The sequence below is a fragment of the Panthera pardus genome, unplaced genomic scaffold, assembly GCF_024362965.1.
Source record: "Panthera pardus isolate Hobbes unplaced genomic scaffold, ASM2436296v1 HiC_scaffold_24, whole genome shotgun sequence".
In the NCBI taxonomy this organism is placed as follows: Eukaryota; Metazoa; Chordata; class Mammalia; order Carnivora; family Felidae; genus Panthera; species Panthera pardus.
Window position 1 is genome coordinate 97,211,585 of NW_026526810.1, and position 20,181 is coordinate 97,231,765.

The 20,181-nt window shown below is 41.2% G+C and overlaps 1 protein-coding gene across 2 annotated transcripts in view; it reads right to left on the minus strand.

Moving 5' to 3' along the window:
• ARMH4 (armadillo like helical domain containing 4) overlaps nt 1-20,181 on the minus strand; it is a 130,296-nt gene that overhangs the window by 58,505 nt on the left and 51,610 nt on the right. The window contains exon 6 of one of the 2 annotated variants that reach the window (XM_019451694.2): nt 6,836-7,302. The exons of the other annotated variant lie outside the window; for it this stretch is intronic. Within the exon in view, the coding sequence (XP_019307239.2) occupies nt 7,283-7,302 (20 nt within the window). The 3' untranslated portion in view covers nt 6,836-7,282. Of the gene's footprint in view, nt 1-6,835; nt 7,303-20,181 lie in introns of those variants that run through there. 2 annotated transcript variants of the gene reach the window in all.

Sequence of the window (20,181 nt, forward strand, 5' to 3'; positions counted from 1 at the left end):
TGGAGCCACTGAAACGTGTTATACACTAAGATAGGGTGCAGGGAATACAACAGTGAATAAAGCTTAATTCCCTGTCTTCAAGTAGCTCACAATCTTATGAAGAAGGCAGACATTAACAAATACAATATAACACTGTCAGCAAAGGTCTGTAGAAGTAGAAACAAGGAAGTAATCAATTCACGAGAATTCTCCCAAGTGAGATGACATTTGCATCAGGTATTACAGACTGAGTAGCCATTCCACAGACAGACACGAGAGAAGCAGGAAAAGGAATTCCAGACAGAGACCTTGGTATGCAAAATCTTAGAAACATGAAGAACATTGCATGCTCAGGATAAGAGGAGTTCAGTGTGGCAAGAATGTGAAGTTGAAGTACACACATATCAAGAAGCAACATAGCAGAAGAGAAGTTTCTAAGAAGGCAGATTTAAAGCCAAAATGTGCACAGCCTCAGAGGCCATACAAAGGAAACTCAATGTGTCCCATAGGTAAATGAGGTAGCCAACACAAGGTTTTCATTTAAACAGGACTGTGCTGGGCACCTGGGTGACTCAGTCAGTTAAGTGTTTGACTCCTTATTTCAGTTCAAATCCATGACCCCAGGATTGTGGGATCAAGCCACGCATCGGGCTCTGTGCTGAGTGAGGAGCCTGCTTAAGACTCTCTCTCTCTCTCCTTCTGACCCTCTCCCCTGCTCTAGCTATAAGTAAATAAATAAATAGGACTGTGCTGTCTTATTCAATTTGATGGTCTCTTAGAACCTGGCATAACACCCTTTCACAATATAAATATTTGTTCAGTGGGTAGTTGCTGCTCAACAGACAATCAGATTTGTGTTTCAGAAAGGTATCACTGAAACAGTGCAGAGAATGAACTGGAAGGTGGAAGACACCACAATAAAGATGGGTAAAGAGGCTCCTGCAATAGTCTGGGCAAAAGACAATGCTGGCCAAAGGAAGGCACTATGGCCAGCAAGGGTGAGTTCACCAGCAACTTAGGAGACAGAATTAATGGGACTCTGCTGCTGACTGGATGTGGGAATTGAGTGAATAGAGAAGATTTCGAGATGATACTCTGGTTTATAACTTAACAAAGAGCGTTCCCAAATGGCTCAGAACCCCTATCAGCTCAAAGGGGAGGCAGAAGTTGACAGGATCCAGATCACAGCTGGAAGGGGTAGACTTGGGCAGGGGGTGGGTTGCCTCTTTTTTTTGAGTCAAAAAGAAGGGAACACAAAGGAAAATTAAAGGGGCTTCTACACAGTGACCTCAGATCCATCCAAAGCCCCTTTATGTAAATGAAAAAAACACAGCTGAGAGCAATCAAAAGAGCTGCCAAAGACCACACTATACGTTAGAAGAATAGAGCAACACAAGAAGTTTCCCCAGGGCTCCTCCCATGATAATTTAATGTTTCTTTATATAAATCAAGACAGCATCAAATACTTGAACTTCTTGAGCATGGAAATGGAAGAGAAGACATGTTTGCAAATTAAGCAAAATCATATACAGCTAGGCCTTCTGCTGTTCTGAACATTCAGCTCTTACCAATTTATTTTGTAACCTGGTACCCTGGAACATTTATTGTCTTTATTCTAAGGAAAATAGTGGGAAAGATCAACAGATGGAGTCATACTAAGCCTGAGGCCCTGGTTTTTGTAATGTAACAATTTTTTTTTAATTTAAATTCATGTTAGTTAACATATAGTGAGTATTGGTTTCAGGAGTAGAATTAAGTGGGGTGCCTGGGTGGCTCAGTTGGTTAAGCATCCCACTTTTGACTTCAGCTCAGGTCATAATCTCATGGTTTGTGGAATCAAGCCTTGTGTCGGGCTCTGCACTGACAGCTTGGAGCCTGCTTGGGATTCTCTCTCTCTCTCTCTCTCTCTCTCTCTCTCTCTCTCTCTCTCTTTCTGCCCCCCCACCTCCCGCCGCACTCATGCACACAAGCTCTCACGTGCACTCTCTCTCTCTCTCTCTTTCTCAAAATAAACTTTAATACATATATGTATAATTTTTACAGGGGTAGAATTTAGTGATTCATCACTTACATATAACACCCAGTGCTCATCTCCCAACAAGTGTCCTCCTTAATGCCCATCACCCATGTAGACCATCCCCCCACCCAACACCCCACCAGCAACCCTGTTTGTTCTCTGCATTTAAGAGTCTCTTATGGTTTTCCTCCCTCTCTGTTTTTATCTTATTTCATTTTCTCTTCCCTTCCCCTATGTTCATCTGTTTTGTTTCTTAAATTCAACACAGGAGTGAAATCATACGATATTTGTCTTTCTCTGACTGACTTATTTCACTTAACATAATACACTCTAGTTCCACCCATGGTGTTACAAATGGCAAGATTTCATTCTTTTTGATTGCTGAGTAATATTCCATTGCACATCATCTTTATCCATTCATCAGTCAATGGACATTTGGGCTCTTTCCATTCTTTGGCTACTGTCAATAGTGCTGCTATAAACACCGGGGTGCATGTGCCCCTTGGAAACGGCATACCTGTATCCCTTGGGTAAATACCTAGTAGTGCAATTGCTGGGTCACAGGGTAGTTCTGTTTTTAATTTTTTGAGGAATCTCCATACTGTTTTCCAGAGAGGCTGCACCAATTTGCATTCCCATCAACAGTGCAAGAGAGTTCCTCTTTCTCCACATCCTCACCAACATCTGTTGTTTCCTGAGTGTAAATGTTTTTTGAATGAATTAAATGCAGTTGAGTGCAGACCTCAGAGTTAAGTTTTTAAAAAAACAAACTTAGTTTTGCCAAATCTTAATTGAAAAGGAGGCAAGAAAAGTTTTTGCTGATCCATCAGAATACATTTCTGCTGTCTTTACACTACAAATTTTTTACTCTCCTAAAAATAAGGCATTCAGATTTGCTAACTTGTTTTTATTCATCCAAAAGTCAATATTTGGGATGCAATAAATTGAATTTAGGCTTTCAAAATATAACTCATAAGTTGCTAGAGATATAGCAACTACTAAACAGAATAACTTCATGTTTCTTATCAATATTTCTTTTTTTACTATCTGCTTAAAATGTCCAAGTTCTGGGGCGCCTGGGTGGCTCAGTCGGTTAAGCCGCCGACTTCAGCTCAGGTCATGATCTCGCGGTCCGTGAGTTCAAGCCCCGCCTTGGGCTCTGTGCTGACAGCTCAGAGCCTGGAGCCTGTTTCAGATTCTGTGTCTCCCTCTCTCTGACCCTCCCCCGTTCATGCTCTGTCTCTCTCTGTCTCAAAAATAAATAAACATTTAAAAAAAAAAATTAAAAAAAAAAAAAAGAAAACAAAAAAAATGTCCAAGTTCTAATGCATGTCCAGCCCCTCCCTCTAGCCAGGTCATGTGAGCATAACCAAAGTTGGGCCCACAGTTGCGTTTTAGGCTAACTTCAACATCCTGATGGGACATGAAGCTTTTGTTTAATCCAAACACCCCAGTGAGGAATTAATATAGAAACAAGGGAAGACAGACTGCTTCAACATTCAGTTTTAACTTCCATATATCATACACTAATAATCAAGACTATCTGTCAAAGTGTCTGACATATAAAAGACATGAAGCAGTTTTTAATATCTCGGTGGAGAGGTCATGGCAGTAATACGAATCATGGTTAATTTTTTAGACCTTCCAAATTACCTAAGTAAAATTAGGAAGGCAGGCAATTTTTATGCATTTCAGATAGTGCTGGTGACAAAGGAAGTAAAATGAACCAGAATGAGAATTCATGCCAGATGCGGGCTTTCTAATTGGTGCCTTGATGCATGATATGAGCATCTTCTGAAACACCATTTTATCCCAGGACCATCCCTGACCCCTAAACTCAGCCAAGTCCCCTTGTCATCTGCTTCTTTTCATCTAGCACATGTCCTATGATTACGTTAATCTCTCTGTACTATAATTACTTCTCATTTTTTTAGTATCACCTCTTTTAATTTTTTTTAACGTTTATTTATTTTTGAAGGAGAGAGACAGAGTGTGAGTGGGGGCGGGGGTGCAGAGAGAGAGGAAGACACAGAACCTGAAACAGGCTCCAGGGTCTGAGCTGTTAGCACAGAGCCCGACACAGGGCTCAAACCCACAAACCGCGGGATCATGACCCGAGCCGAAGTCAGACACTCAACTGACTGAGCCACCCAGGCGCCCCGTGTATCACCTCCTTGATTGCCTATCTTTCCCACCAGGCAGGAAGCTCCATAAAGCCGGATTGTCTGTACTGTTCATCATTGTAAGCCCAGAGCCTCACACATTGTAGGGGCCTAGGAAGTACTTCTTGAATGAATGAATAGGTAAATAAGTGAAAGATGGAATGAAATGGTTTTCTGAATCAACTTTTTTCTGAAAAGACCTGAGCATTATTGGGCTGTTAAAAATAATGAACAGTAGTATATTGCAAAGGATTTGAGTTTGGGGTGAGGAAGAATGCTAGATGCTCTGTTAATTTTAATGGCGATTAGTGTTCCTTTCCTTTTTCCTCTACTAGAATCCCTTCGGCCAGAGCTTTCCTGTAGTTTTAGTTGACTGCAGCGACATCTACTGCTGAGATGCAGGAAGATCCATCTTTCCACTTGCTGATTGCAGGTGGTGCCTGAGAGAAGACCCCAGGGCGTCCAGGTGTGTCACCCTATTATCCTGCATAACGAGTCTTACAGACTGTTATCTCCACTTTACAAACAGGAAACTTGAGTGTATATTCATTAACATATCCCAGAGCAAATCAGGGACAGAGCCCTTAATCCCAACTCCTGGCTATAGTGCCTCTCACTGGAACCTTGCTGAATGATGAAGGGGGATGATTATTGCAGAAATCCCTCGCTAGAGGAAATGCATTGCTAGTATAAACTCCTCTTTATCTGAATACCACCTCTATATCTACATTTGGCCTTGAAAAATTGCCACCTCTTTGGGAATCTGGCCCATAAAAATACGGCAACTACAAACTAAATGAGTAGGGAGGAAAAAAAAATCAGGAAACCTAAAAGAGTATAAGAAACATCCTTATGTCATGTTGCAAAAATAATTTAACGCTGTTATTTTTCCAGTGCCATTGTTCACTTAAGAAGTCACTCTGGGGGCGCCTGGGTGGCTTGGTCAGTTAAGCGTCCGACTTCAGCTCAGGTCATGATCTCATGGTCCGTGGGTTCGAGCCCCGCGTCGGGCTCTGTGCTGACAGCTCAGAGCCTGGAGCCTGTTTCAGATTCTATGTCTCCCTCTCTCTCTGACCCTCCCCTGTTCATGCTCTGTCTCTCTCTGTCTCAAAAGTAAATAAACGTTAAAAAAAAAAAATTAAAAAAAAAAAATTAGTCACTCTGCAGGGTCTCCTGGGTGGCTCAGTCGGTTAAGCATCAGACTTCGGCTCAGGTCATGATCTCACGGTTCGTGAGTTCGAGCCCTGCGTCAGGTTCTGTGCTGACTCAGAGCCTAGAGCCTGCTTTGGATTCTGTGTCTCCCTGTCTCTCTGCTGACCTCCCCCACTTGCAGTCTGTCTCTTTCTCTCTCAAAAATAAATAAATATTTTAAAAAAAGAAGTCACTCTGTGTTAGCCTCATCACTAAAGCCAATCTGCTATAAAAAGTGTAAAAAAATAAAAAGTGTAAAAAAAAATATTAGAGGCGGGCATTGCCTATGATTATAGACAAACATACCCCAACTCATACAATCAAAATGCTTACAGAACCCCAGATTTTACACAGGACTATGTTTCTTGCGTGAAATAAAATAAAATGTCAAATAACACCCTCCCTGAGCAGCTGTCCCCTCATCAGGTCATTCTGTCAACTGACACCCACTCTGGTGTGTGCACATTCACGCAACTCAATGCCTTCGAGGTCTAAAGTGATTATCATTCTAGCAAGCAACCCACTGTTACGTCCTCTTCACCTCTTTGCTTGATCTCAGAAAGGATGGATTTAGGGGCACCTGGGTGTCTCAATCAGTTGAGCGTCTGACTCTTGATTTCTGCTCAGGTCATGATCTCACGGTTCATGGGATTGAGCTTCACATGGGGCTCTGCTTAGGATTCTCACTCCCTCTTTCTGTCCTTCCCCTGCTCACACTCTCCCTTTCAAAATAAATAAATAAACTTAAAAATAAAAGAAAGTCGATTTATGGATGTCTTCAGAAAAACGTTAAAAGCTATAATTTATCTTTAAACACTTTTTTTTCAACTCGTGCTTAGAAAACATATCAAGACATGCTCATTACAGGTTCAATGGAATTTTATGTTTAAGCAGATGGAAGGGAAAGGACATTGGAGATGGAGAAAATGACGTGGCAGCCCCAGACCTAGCTTCTCTGCCAAGTACCTATGCACTAGGAACAAGTTATGAACTACCCTGAGCCCCTTCTTTCCCAGCAGTAAAATGGGGGTGTTAATAGCTCCCCATTTATCTCACTGTTTGGACAAACAAGGTAATATGTGTTAAAATATTTAGTAAACTATAAGAGGATCACACAAATTTACAGAACTATTACTTCTTAAATCTCTAAAGTGAATCACTGAGGAAATTCTACTATATTTGCATGTCTCTTGATAAACCAAGAAGTCCAATACTTAATAGCCTAAGTTCAAGAAGCAGCCATTGAAATGCAGAGTTTAAACTTACAAAGAACTGTCAAATTCACCTTAACTCAAACTTTTGCTGAAGAGTGAAATAACTTTTCGGGGCGCCTAGGTGGCTCAGTCAGTTAAGCATCCAACTCTTGGTTTTGGTCATGATCTCAGGGTTGGTGAGATTGAGCCCCACACCTGACAGTGCAGAACCCCCTTAGGATTATCTCTCTCCCTCTCTCTTTCTGCCCCTCCCCTGCTTGTGCTCTCTTTCTTTCAAAATAAATTCATAAACTTAAAAAAAAAAGAATAAAATAACTTTTCATTTGTCAACGGACATTTGACTCCAATGGACTCATAGTTTGGCTATTGTTAGTAACGCTGCTATAAATGTTAGAGTGCATGTACATCTTCAAATATGTGTTTTTGTATCCTCTGGGTAAATACGTAAGAGTGCAATTGCTGGGTCGTAGGGTAGTTCTGTTTTTAACTTTTTGAGGAAGCTCCACACTGTTCTCCAGAATGGCTGCACCAGTTTTTGCTTAAGATAACTCATGGGGACAACCTTCTGCAGGAAGCCAGGTCTCCTGATTGCCAGCTCATGCTCATTCCAGGTCCCCAGTGAGGCAGGTCTCCCACCCAGCACGAGTAATCTTCTTTCTAGAACACTATCACGTGCCTAGTTCTGCACACCTCCAGTAAAGAGAGGTTTCTGCCTGATTTCATGCTGCTCGGAGGAAACCTGGAAAATAAAACCCATAGGAAAAGACCAATGAATCACAGATTATTCTGTTCCAGAGAACAGAAAATTGTGGAAGAACAACATAGTGGCATGGTTGTACAAGTTCTTCATTTCCACTGCAGACCAGAGATGTGAAGGTGGCAGTGACATCTGGTTGATGCCTAACAACGAGCTCTCCTGAGAAAAGACATGTGTGTTTATTATAAATTTTACTGATAGAAAGGATGCACAGCACACCATGTGCAAGTAACAAAAACAGATATAATGTTCTTTAGGGTAAATGCTACACAGCCAGTTGGTTCTCAAAGAATGCTTTCACTGGTTTTTGCCAAATTAGTCTACCTGCAACCGGCCTAAGGTTGTAATTCATCTCTGGGATGACACAGGAAGTTGCATCCCCTTCCACTAACTCTTCTCCCAATGAATTTACTGCCATTAAGTCTGATGTGGGATCTACTGCTCAACTATTCCTCACCCTGGTACAAATTATATTTACTGAGCTGAAGCTACCCTCAGCTCTGACACTAGATTCAACACACTTTTTAAAGTGCAATCTGCATTATTAACATTTTCTCCATAACTTTTCGTTCTAAACAGTCAACAAAACAGTAAATCAAGCCTCGATTTGTAACACTTACTCACTTCTGTGATATATTCACTATAGCCAATTTCTTTTTTTTTTATTTTTTTAATCTATTTATTTTTGAGAGAGAGACAGACACTCTCTGTGTCTGTGTGAGAGTGACTCTCTGTGTCTGTGTGAGACACTCTCTGTGTCTGTGTGAGAGACACTCTCTGTGTGAGAGTGGGGGAGAAACAGAGAGAGAGGGAGACACAGAATCCGAAGCAGGCTCCAGGCTATGAGCTGCCAGCACAGAGCCCGACATGGGGCTCGAACTCACAAACCATGAGATTATGACCTGAGTCGAAGTCGGACACTTAACCAACTGAGCCACCCAGGCACCCCAACCATAGCCAATTTCAAGCTACCAATAGGACATCACTGAATGTAAATTGGAAAAAAGATGAACAGCAGCACACTATTACATAGTATTTCCACCAAAGAGATGGAAATAACCTCAAGAGCGCAGACAGAAAATGTAGTAAAACAATTAGGAAGCGAAGAGTTTTCCGTATGTTTACCTACATTTTACTACAACTTATGTAAGTTTATATAATTTGATTTTTAATAATGGATTGGTTTAGGGGTACCTGGGTGGCTCAGTACGTTAAGTGGCCGACTTCAGCTCAGGTCACGATCTCGTGGTTTGTGAGTTCAAGCCCTGTGTCGGGCTCTGTGCTGACAGCTCAGAGCCTGAAGCCTGCTTCGGATTCTGTGTCTCCCTCTCTCTTGGCCCCTCCCCTGCTCACACTCTGTATGTGCCTCTCTCTCTCAAAAATAAACATTAAAAAATTAAAAAATAACAGTAATGGATGGATTTAACAATTGGCTTACAAAATCCCTGAAACTTGAACAATCGCTTTTTATGAGCTAGCTCCAGTATGGTACTGGAAAGGATTCACAAAACTGTGAGGGGCATTTGGATTTATATATTAAGAAAAGCACGTTCACAACTAAATGGATGTGGGTTTAATTCCTGGCTCTGCCACATAGTGGATATATGGCCTTGATCTTCAAATTCTTCATAGGTAAAATGGAGAAAATATTACTATCTAACTCCTAGGGTTACTGTGAGGATTAAATCAGGTTTTCTATGTTATCATCATAGCCGATACCCGGTACATATAAAACATGTAAGAGGAAGTGCATGTTATCATTTTGTCGTTGAAGAATGTCCTCATCATTAAGCAGCGTAAAGAGCTTCCAGGTCTCAAAGCATATGGAAATGGAAGAGATGCCCATAGGCATGGAAAGCACTTGGGAAGGAAGCCAGGGAAGAATGACCCCTTAGATCTTTGAGTCATTATCCTTTCTTTTCCTAAGAATCACTGCTGTCTAGGGTTATTTAAAGGAATCTGGGGAAGGAAGGAAGGAAGGAAGGAAGGAAGGAAGGAAGGAAGGAAGGAAGGAAGGAAGGAAGAAGAGAGAAGGAAGGAATCTAACCAACTTTTCCTCCCTTCATAAGTTGCTCAGTGACAGAAAAGGACTGAATGTCTTTTATTTCGACCTGAAACTCTAACTTGTACCCCTGTTTTCAGAACCAAGAGAAAAAACTCCCACAAACTGACAACCTTCACTGGGTCTTCAACCCCAGCCAGAGTCTGGCACATGAAGACTGGCAATAGTGGGCACTATGAAGTTAGAGTCCTACTTTCTTTTTTCCAAATAGTAGACTGCAGTAAATGATGCATTCTCTTTGCAGGCAACTCACATTGTTAATTCAGTATGAGATGCTGTCAACTCTGACACTTAAGACTTTGTCCCCCTTCAAATACTTTTTATTAAATGAAGTCTCTATTCAGAGCTTGAGTAATCTAAGTATGAGACTTCACATTTTATTTCCCATATCTTTCACCTTATTAGATTCGGCCAGTCTTTTGAGTTATTTGTTAGTTTTGACCCTTGTCATCCAATGTATTCCTTCTAGCTTTTTATCATACCCTCTGTATTTTCATCCAATATTAGTAAAAGGTCTGAACAGGTCAAGTTCTCACAGGGAGGCTCATGGCTTTCTCCAAGTGATGTTACTTCATGTACTATCTGGGCTACCATCATCAAATCCAGCCAACTTCACTGTTACGCGGAGTATATTTCTCCATTTTGTCTCTAGGGATACCTGTGAGATACACAATAGCTTTGCTCAAGTTTAGGTACACGGTTTCTATATTATCGTCTATCAGTCCCATGAAACAAACAAATTGAGGTTAGTTTGGTGTTACTTATTCAGAGTGAACCTATTCAGGCTTCCAATGAACACTATCCTTTCCACGGATACAGACAATTTTGTGGGGATTAATATCCCAAGCTTTCCTGTGTGTACTTTCCAGAGCCTACCATTCTCTGTTGATGCAAATTAAAATCTTGTTTGACTGTCTTTAGGCTGTAAGTGCCTTGCCCATTCACCCCTACTCCACAAACATTAAGGCTAGCAGTTAAGCAGCCACAGCCTACATTTAGATACTATCCTGGGATATAATTTATCTACAATATTTACAATCCATTTAAAATAGTTAATGTCTTACTGTCTCTTCACCTACTTAGGATTTAAATAATTGCTCTTCCTCATCGTATATATTCCTTGATAAAAAGACAAAAGCAAAACAGCATTATAAAGTTCTGCTTTCTTTTTGCCATTTGCTAACATTACTCCAATCTGCTCCTAAAAATGGGTTTAAGAAAAAGAAAATAAGTCCTCAACAAATGGTGCTGGGATAATTGGGTATCTACATATAAAAGAACATATTTGGACTACCTCACATCATATGCAAACTTGAACTCAAAATGGATTTTTTGAGCGAAAACTACAATAGGAGAAATCTCCATGATTTAATAATGATTTTCTAGACACAACACCACAAGCACAAAGGAAAAGAAGATAAATTGGACTTCCTCAAAATTAACAGCTTCAGTGCTTCAAATGACACCATCAAGAAAGTAAAAACCTACAACTCAATAATGAGAAGAAAACCCAGGGGCACCTGAGTGGCTCAATCAGTTGAGCGTGGAATTCTTGATCTCGGCTTAAGTCATGATCTCACAGTTCATGAGACTGAGCCCCCACGCAGAGCCCACATGGGATTCTCTCCCTCTCTCACTACCTCTCCCCCACTTGTGCGTGCTCTCTCTCAAAAAAATAAATAAATAAACATTAAAAAAAAAAAAAGACAACCCAATTTCAAAATGGGCAGAAGATTTGAAAAGACATTCCTCCAAAAAAGATATGTGAATGGCCAATAAGCACATGAAAAAATGTTCAACATCATTAGTCATTGGGGAAGTGCAAATCAAAGCTACAATCTGAACAAAGTTTCTTTTTGAAGTGATGAAAATGTTCTAAAGTTGACTATGGTGAGGGTTGCACATATCTGTAATTTACTAAAAAAAACCATTCAATTGCATACTTTAAATGAGTGAATTGTACAGAATATAAATTATATCTCTATAAAGAGAGACAACAATGATGTCATTTCACACAATGACGTCACTTCACACCCGTGAGAATAGCTACAATCAAAAAGACAATAATAAGTATTGGTGAAGATGCAGAAAAATTGGAACCCTCATGTATTGTTGGCTGGAATGCTAAACGGTGCAAATGTTCTAGAAAAGAGTTTCAGCAGTTCCCCAACATGTAAACAGAGTTACCACATGACCCAGCAATTTCACTCCTAGGAATCTATGTAAGAAAAATTTAAAAATCTGTCCACAGAAAAGCTTGTACATGAATGTTCTTAGCAGCACTATTCATCATTGCCAAACAGTAGATACAACTTAAATGTTCCTCAACAGACGAATGGAAAAACAAAATATGGTACATCAACACAACAGAATATCATTCAACAATAAAAAGGAATGAAGTACCAACATATGCTACAACATGGATGAACCTCAAAAAAAACTACGCTAGATGAAAGAAGCCAGTCACAAATGACCTCATATCATAAGAAATGTCCACAATAAAAGGTTCTAAAATTTGATTTTGCTGATATTTTTACAACTTCACGAATATACTCAAGCACACTGAATTGTATATTTTTTAACAAGTGAATTTTATGATATGTAAAGTTTATTTCAATAAGGCTGTTTAAGAAAGAAAGAAAAAAAAGAAAGAAAAGAAAAGAAAAGAAAAAAAAAAGAAAGAAAGAAAGAAAGAAAGAAAGAAAGAAAGAAAGAAAGAAAGAAAAGGAAAGGAAGGAAGGAAGGAAGGAAGGAAGGAAGGAAGGAAGGAAACGAGAACAAACTTTCAGAAGATAGAAGAAAGATAAAAGTGAGTATTGGAGCTGAAAGCAAGAAAGGCTGGAAAGGAAGAGGGTTAACAAACAGGACCGTGGAGGTTTGAAAGGCGGTCCTCCAGAAGCTGAGCAAGAAGGGAACAGCACCACCACCCAAAATGAGCAGACCTGGCAAGGGGGGGACTTGAAAGAGCATCACCCGAGTGCCCAGGACTCACCTGAATGTCTACCGACTCCTGCAGACCAGCTGCCTTGCCAAGGATCCCTGCTGAAGCCACGCTTGAAGTCACTCACTTCTCCTGTTGGTGGTCACCTACCAGGACTTTGTTTTGTTTGCACCAAGGCCTCACTCCCTGCCTAGCCAGCAGCAGTGATGTCTGGCCATGCTGTAATCTTGCTTAGTCCCTTCAGAATACCCCAGTGGACCCTCCACACCACAGCCAATGCCCCAGCCCATTCAAAGCCCAGTGAAGGGGCCACAGACTTGGAGGTTGTATGTATTTGGTGAGCAGGTGGGATGGGGAGGCTGAAGGAAACAATCTAAAAGCCCCTGACAAGCTAAAAGTCATTAACGACACACCAATTACAAAAGGTTTTATAAGATCAAAAGATTTTAAAGAGTGAAAACTGATAGAAACAACAATATCTCAAAGTGAAAAAACAATGAGGTCAAGAGCAAGGGTGGATGCACTGGCTTCCAGGAATACTCTGTATGGTTTAATATTATTTTTCTAATTTACAAATAGGGAAACTGAGGCTCAGAGGGGTTAACTAATGTTTTCAAGTTCCCAGAGCTAGCAAGTGATATAATCTACATCATTCTGACTCCACCGCTCCCACATACGTGTACTGTCTCCTTTTTCTGAAACCCAAATTCCTCCTGAAACCACAGTCATTTTTTTAAATTCCACCTTTAGCTTCCTCATAAAGTTCATTTTCAGTTGTACTATCAGAACAGAAATTTTTAGAAACTACTATCACTCGTGAGTTATGTACTCATTTAAAGTGAATGGATAGATGGGGCGCATGGGTAGCTCAGTCGTTTAAGTGTCTGACTTCAGCTCAGGTCATGATCTTGCAGTCCATGAGTTTGAGCCCCACCTCAGGCTCTGTGCTGACAGCTCAGAGCCTGGGGCCTGCTTCAGAGCCCGTCTCCCTCTCTCTCTCGGCCGCTCCCCTGCTCACACTCTGTCTCTCTCCCTCTCTCAAAAATAAAAACATTAAAAAAATAAAATAAACTTAATGAATAGAGACAATATTTTTCTCTTGGCTTTCTTTTTGCTTTGCTGGAATCCCGAGGTGTGGCTAAGTAAGCCCAGCATTCTCTCCTATTCTAAGATCAAATGGGCATTGCCGCTTACATTTCAGCTACGACTCAGTGCTGCCTTGATCATATTCGCACTTCCTCTTGTTTCCTTTGTCTTCAGGTATTAAAACTATGATCAGGGCAAGGCAAAAGCTCAGGGACAGCTCCGTTCCACTGTTGGTGCTCCCTTGTCACATATGACCCCTGGGAACGACATAAGATCCTGCACTAGTTTAGTGATCTGGTTTTGGAAGAATTGTTCGTTATTCCTCACATGTCAAGACCTAAGGGACATCACTCCTGTTTCCTTCTACTTTTACTTTCACCAAATATATTCCACTTGGCCTCAATCTAAGATATTGTACTGTCACCTTACAGCTACCTTCCCACACAAATGTCCTTCAAAGCACATCTGCTTCACTGGAAGAAAGATTCCCCTTCTGTAGCAGTCACTGCTGGTTGCCTATCCAATAGCCACTTACTCCTTCCTTCTTAACAGAACCCTAATTCTATCTATGTGGTCCCCTCCTTAGTGCAAGAAATGGCTCCTGACTGGCCTATGCCAGCAGTCAGCAAACATTTTCTGGAAAGAGTCAGGTAGTAAGTATTTTTTACTTTCCAGGCTGTAAGATCTCTGTTGCAACCACTCAACTCTGATGTTGTAGGGTGAAAGCAGCCACAGAAAATAGGTAAACAAATGGCATGGCTACGTTCCAATAAAACTTTAGAACCAGGCATCAGCCCAGATTTGGCCCAAAGGCTGTACTCTGTTGACGCCTGGCTAATTCACCAGGACCAATGTAGTTCCATTTATTTTGCTAGCGATTGGTTTGCACATGGGCATATGATACAACCATGGCCAATACGAGATAAACAAAGATCTGTGAGCAGCTCCTGGGAGTCTTTCTTCCTTAAAAAGACGGTGAAAAAGAGATGATCCCTCTTTTCTGCTGGATATCATCACATTGGGATGTGATGCCTGGAAATACCATAGCTATTTTGAGACCATGGAAATTTGGGAGCCATTTTGATCTGAGGCACATCCTGTGGTTCCCTTAATTGTAAACAGAGAATAGTAACACGTAACTATGAAACCTGAATTATGTAAAGTAAATCCGGTGCTTAGCAGGATGGATGTAGAGCAAGCATCTAGTTAATGAGAGCTACTACTGCTAGTTTTACTCTATATTTATGTGCCCATAAAAATGCTATGTAAAAGGTAGGTGTTCAATAAAAATTCTGAAGAAATATGTACTTGGAAGTCCATACTTGGATATTTTTCTCTCTAGAGCAAGGCTAGACTCGTTCTGTTCCAATCTTTTCTGACAGGGACTCTCCTGTGATAAACAGCACATTCATGTGGCTTCTTTTTAGGATTCAGCCTGTGATCCTTAGCCGAAGGGAGCTGGGTGCTGGCTTCCTTGGCATGACACTCTAAGCAGCCACAGGGAAGTCCTAAAATTCCACACTTCCTATAAGCAAAAATAATAACCATGGAAGTGATTTATCTGAGTAGCTGGGTTCATGGTAAGATTGGTCAGTAAGATTAAACATACTAGTTGAGAGTGGCATAGTTCAGGGGCGCCTGGGTGGCTCAGTCGGTTAAGTGTCCAACTCTTGACAGTGGCTCAGGTCGCGATCTTGCGGTGAGGAGATCGAGCCCTGTATCAGGCTCCATGCTCAGCACGGAGCCTGCTTGGATTCTCTCTCTCCCTCTCTCTCTCTGCCCTTCCCTCCACTTGTGCTCTCTCTCAATCTCTCTCAAAATAAATAAATAAACATTAAAGAAAAAGAGAAAAAAGAGGATGGCCTCGTTCATCCGCAGTCCTCTTCTGCACTAGGTAACAGCCAGGCCGTTTTACTTTTGAAGACACTAAGGCAGAGACAGATGAAATGCCCTTGTCATTATCATTAAGAGGAAACAAAACAAAACCAATTAAATTAAATTAAATTAAATTTTAAAACAGGGCCCAAACTAGCTAGTCTAAGGATCTAAAGAATTCTGTCTTGAACAGATGGGAGGACCAACCAACTGCAGCTTTAATAAAAGCAGATACTGGGGGCGCCTGGGTGGCTCAGTCGGTTGGGCGGCCGACTTCGGCTCAGGTCATGATCTCGCGGTCCGTGAGTTCAAGCCCCGCGTCGGGCTCTGTGCTGACAGCTCAGAGCCTGGAGCCTGTTTCAGATTCTGTGTCTCCCTCTCTCTGACCCTCCCTTGTTCATGCTCTGTCTCTCTCTGTCTCAAAAATAAATAAAACGTTAAAAAAAAATTAAAAAAAAAATAAAAGCAGATACTGTAAAATTCTAACTCCTTTTTCAAAAGACCTTCTGGACCCCTTTATGTCCTAAGTGAGGCTTCCTCAACCTCCCAGATAAAAAGTTATATCCACTGGCCCCTTGCTGCTCACAGCGTAATCCAAAGACCAGCAGCATCGTCATCTCCTGGGAGCTTTGTGCAGCATCTCGGGTCCCACCCCAGACCTACTGAATCAGAATCCACATTGTAAGGGCGCCTGGGTGGCTCAGTCAGTTAGGCGTCCGACTTTAGCTGATCATGACCTCACCATTCGTGAGATGGAGCCCCGTGTCAGGCTCTGTGCTGACAGCTCAGAGCCTGGAGCCTGCGTCGGATTCTGTGTCTCCCTCTCTCTCTGCCCCTCCTCCGCTCATGCTCTGTCTCTCTCTCTCAAAAATAATAAACATTAAAAAAAACCCACATTGTATCAGGATCCCCAAGTAATTTGTATGTATGTTAATGTTCACTGCTTTTTTTTATGCTCAGCTATGTAAAAATATTAAGACATTCACGGCGTGGAGAAGTTGAATGTGACTGATATGAACTAAGTAGTATGAATTTATATGAACTAAGTAGTATAAAACACTCCATTTTCAAGTTCATATCCTAATGCTACTGCCTTTATGCTAAATGTTCTGAAGGTAGTCATGTTGTGATTTCTTTTTCTTTCCTAACAGCATTATATAAGTAGTCATGTTGTGATTTCTTTTTCTTTCCTAACAGCATTATATAATTATCCTCCATGTTTACCTTACAGGCAAAAATGTGGAAAAAAGAAACCGAAACCTTACCTATAGCTGGAAAAAATAATATTTGAAAGGTGAAAAACTCGAATAATTATTTGTGCCATCTCTAAGGCAGACAATTGCTTTACACTACAGTGGTTAAATAGTTAATGGCGTGTTGGGCAGACCACTGTTGGGGAGAAAAAAAAACAGATCAGCAAAGACCTCTAGAAATCTTTGTCAGATTTTTAAAGAGTTCAATTATTATACTCTCAAAAATATCTAGGTTTTCAAATGTCTTTTTGGTAGTGGACTCCCTCTTCTCAAAAACATCTTATTAGTAATTCCCAACATACAAAAGCTCTGTGAGGAGGGAGGCAGGAAAGGATTGGAACCCACGGGCCTTTATTTCAGCAGACCTCTTGCCCTTTGCTGTCTGTTGAAATCAACCTAACGTTTAAGATCTCATATAAATGAGCTTTTGCTTCATTTTGCACACGTATACTTGCTCATGTAATGTTACAAAACTTCTAGGCACTAAGCGTTACTATGCCCTTTTTTAGAGTTAGGAAAACCAAGGCTCAGAGAAGTTAAAAACTCATCCAGGGTCAATAGTGATTAAACAAAGGATTGAATCAAGGATTTCCTGACTCCAAATTCTAGGCTCTCCACTGCCAAGCATTAGTGTTATTTCTAATGCTTTCCATGGTTCCTCCTGGTCGAGATTACTCTTTCACCCTTTGGTACACTCAGAGCATTTTTTTCCCACAGCATATATCACATCCTGCCTCACACTACAGATTTTTCTTCCCGATGAATCACATGCTTCTGGAGAGCAGACACTATTCTGCTCATCACTAATGACCTAGCAATAATTTATAAATAGCAAACCGTTTTCTGGGGATTGTCTTTGAAGGAGGAGAATTACACACAGAAGCAGACCCCTGAAAACGCAAAGGGCTCACCAAGCTGCTTTTGCTTCAGCTAAGCCACATTTATCACTGCCATGACCATCTGGCCCATGGGGTCATGTGACCAATTCTCACCTACAGAATCTGAGTGAAAGAAAAGTAAGTCCATTCCAAGCTAAAGAGTTCCCAGCCCGCTTCCCCAAGTTCTCTCTTTTTCCTGCCTTCTGGCTAGATACAGAGGATCCAGTGAAGCTGCTTAGGCCCAAAAAAGATGTGGAGACACGTGATGGAAGTATAATTGAGTGACTATGGGAACTATGAGAAGAGCAAGTAATAAATCTATTGTGGTTAGTCACTGAGATGGGAATTGTTTGTTACAGCAACTGGCCCTCCCTGACAGATACACTCCCACTTATCCAGTGTCCACCATTTAGCTCTTTGAGTTAACAACTACTCTTTCACGATATAAATGTTTCCAAACAAATTAGGGTTACAAGGTATTCTTACTTTAGTGTGTAAGGGGAAAAAATGTAAACTTTAGAATAAGGAGGAGATTACTGAATATCTTGTAATGGAGTGCTAGAGTCCCTGAAAATTATGTGATTCCATTAGGGCTCTGCACTGGCTTTGGACTATTTTACAAATCTTTAAATCGTAGATAGCTCATAGCAATACAAATAATTCTTCTCTAGGGAAAATACTGGAAAAAGTTGGCCTGCATCCCTTTTTTTTTTTCCTTTTTAGAGAAAGACAGCACAAGCCAGGGAGGGGCAGAGGGAGAGAGAGGGAGAGAGAAAGAGAGATTGAGAGAGAGAGAGAGAGAGATTGAGATAGAGAGAGAGAGAGAGAGAGAGGGAGAGAGAACCCCAAGCAGGCTCCACACAGAGAGCAGAGCTCAATGTGGGGCTTGATCCCACAATTGCAAGATCATGCCCTGAGTCGAAATCAAAAGCCAGCCACCTAACCGACTGAGCCACCCAGGCACCCGGCCCTGTATCCATTTCTAACTTCATTTTAACAGACCTTGAGTCCATGTAAATTTGTGACTCTTTGATCTGTGCTTTGAACTGGTTGAGGCATCTGCCTGGTTCCTTTATTAATTAATGAGATTTTAAAAATCTTTGACATTTTCATTTTATATCTCAATGAGAATCATGATTAATCCTAATTTTAAAATGTATCTTTTAACAACTATGAATTATTGATGGTCCTTCAAAAAGTCTTAAAACCAAGGTCTTAGAGAAACAGTGTTTGATACAGTGGAAGGGATTAAGTGACTGAAGCCACTCTGAATCCCAGGGAGGTCCTACGGTGCCATCACCTGAGCTCAGAGGAAGACTGCAAAGTGAGGATGATGACATGGTGACCAGGGAGACGGACCAGGAAAAGCCCACAAGAGTCCTCTGAAAACAAACTCCCGTGCATCATAGTTTTCCCATGGCTTGCCCCCACCCCTTTTCTATTAGTGGGTTAAGTCAATAAGTCGTCTCTGTGGTTTCAATAGCTGAGCCCTGAGTAGTAAGGTCTGCTTGGCAATAACTCTTCACCTTAACACTCTGTGAGTGGCCTCCCCTACCTATCTGCTTCCCTGCCTGTGGCAGGGCTCAAAAGCCCAAGGTCTTGGGGCGCCTGGGCGGCGCAGTCGGTTAAGCGTCCGACTTCAGCCGGGTCACGATCTCGCGGTCCGTGAGTTCGAGCCCCGCGTCAGGCTCTGGGCTGATGGCTCGGAGCCTGGAGCCTGTTTCCGATTCTGTCTCCCTCTCTCTCTGCCCCTCCCCTGTTCATGCTCTGTCTCTCTCTGTCCCAAAAATAAATAAAAAACGTTGAAAATTTAAAAAAAAAAAAAAAAAAAAAAAAAAAAAAAAAAAAAAAGCCCAAGGTCTTGGTCCTGCAGGATGTGCAATACTTTATCAGGCTTGTGATAAACAAACCCAGGTAGTCATTCACCGGGTGCCTATGGCTGATCTCACATCAGACCTTATGCAGTTGGAAGTCAGCAACATTACTTTGGGTATTTATCCCCAAGGATCCATCAAATCCATCCTGCTCTGAACAGCTGTTGTCTTCTTTCAAAAGAAGCAGCTTAAAAATCAAATCCCATTATTTCAGAAATATTTCAGCCCTGCAGGAGAACTTAGAGATGGAAGATGTAAATCAAAATCCCCTCCACTGTGAGCACTCCTTCATTTTAAATTCCTTCCCTGGGTCTTGATAATCTGTATGTTTGTGAAGTTTACTTTAAAGATTCTCCACATGAATTGAAACTGGGACCCCTTGTTGACCATATATCTATATTTTGTGCCAGGTTCTGTGAAAGAATCTTTTTTGTCCAACAGAAAAGCAGAATAGTTCTGAGTTGGAAAGGCAGCACCCTGTGGTTATTAATTCTCAAACGCCAAAATGAAATGAACAAGTTCACCAGCTGATTTCAACCTCCCCTGACCACTAAGCCTGGCTTTGAGGCTTTAGCATCCTTCTTTTATGGTCTCGGTTGGAGACAGGGAAAAACTACCAAATTGGTCTATTTTCTGAAATGCAAAAGTTAAATGCATTCTTTTGCTGATCCAGAGGAAGTAAAACAAATAATGTCTGAGAGACTCCAAATAGTTCGATTCTTAATACGGCGCAGCAATAGCATTTGATGAAGTAATTCAACTTAATTTAGCAGCATGTAACTGCAAATCAGGAAATAAGGACACTGTTTCCACCACTTTCTCAATTTTGGTTTAGCACAATTGGAAGCTTTTTAACATCACCTTTGTTTACTTCCTCTGTGTTTTTCGAAGA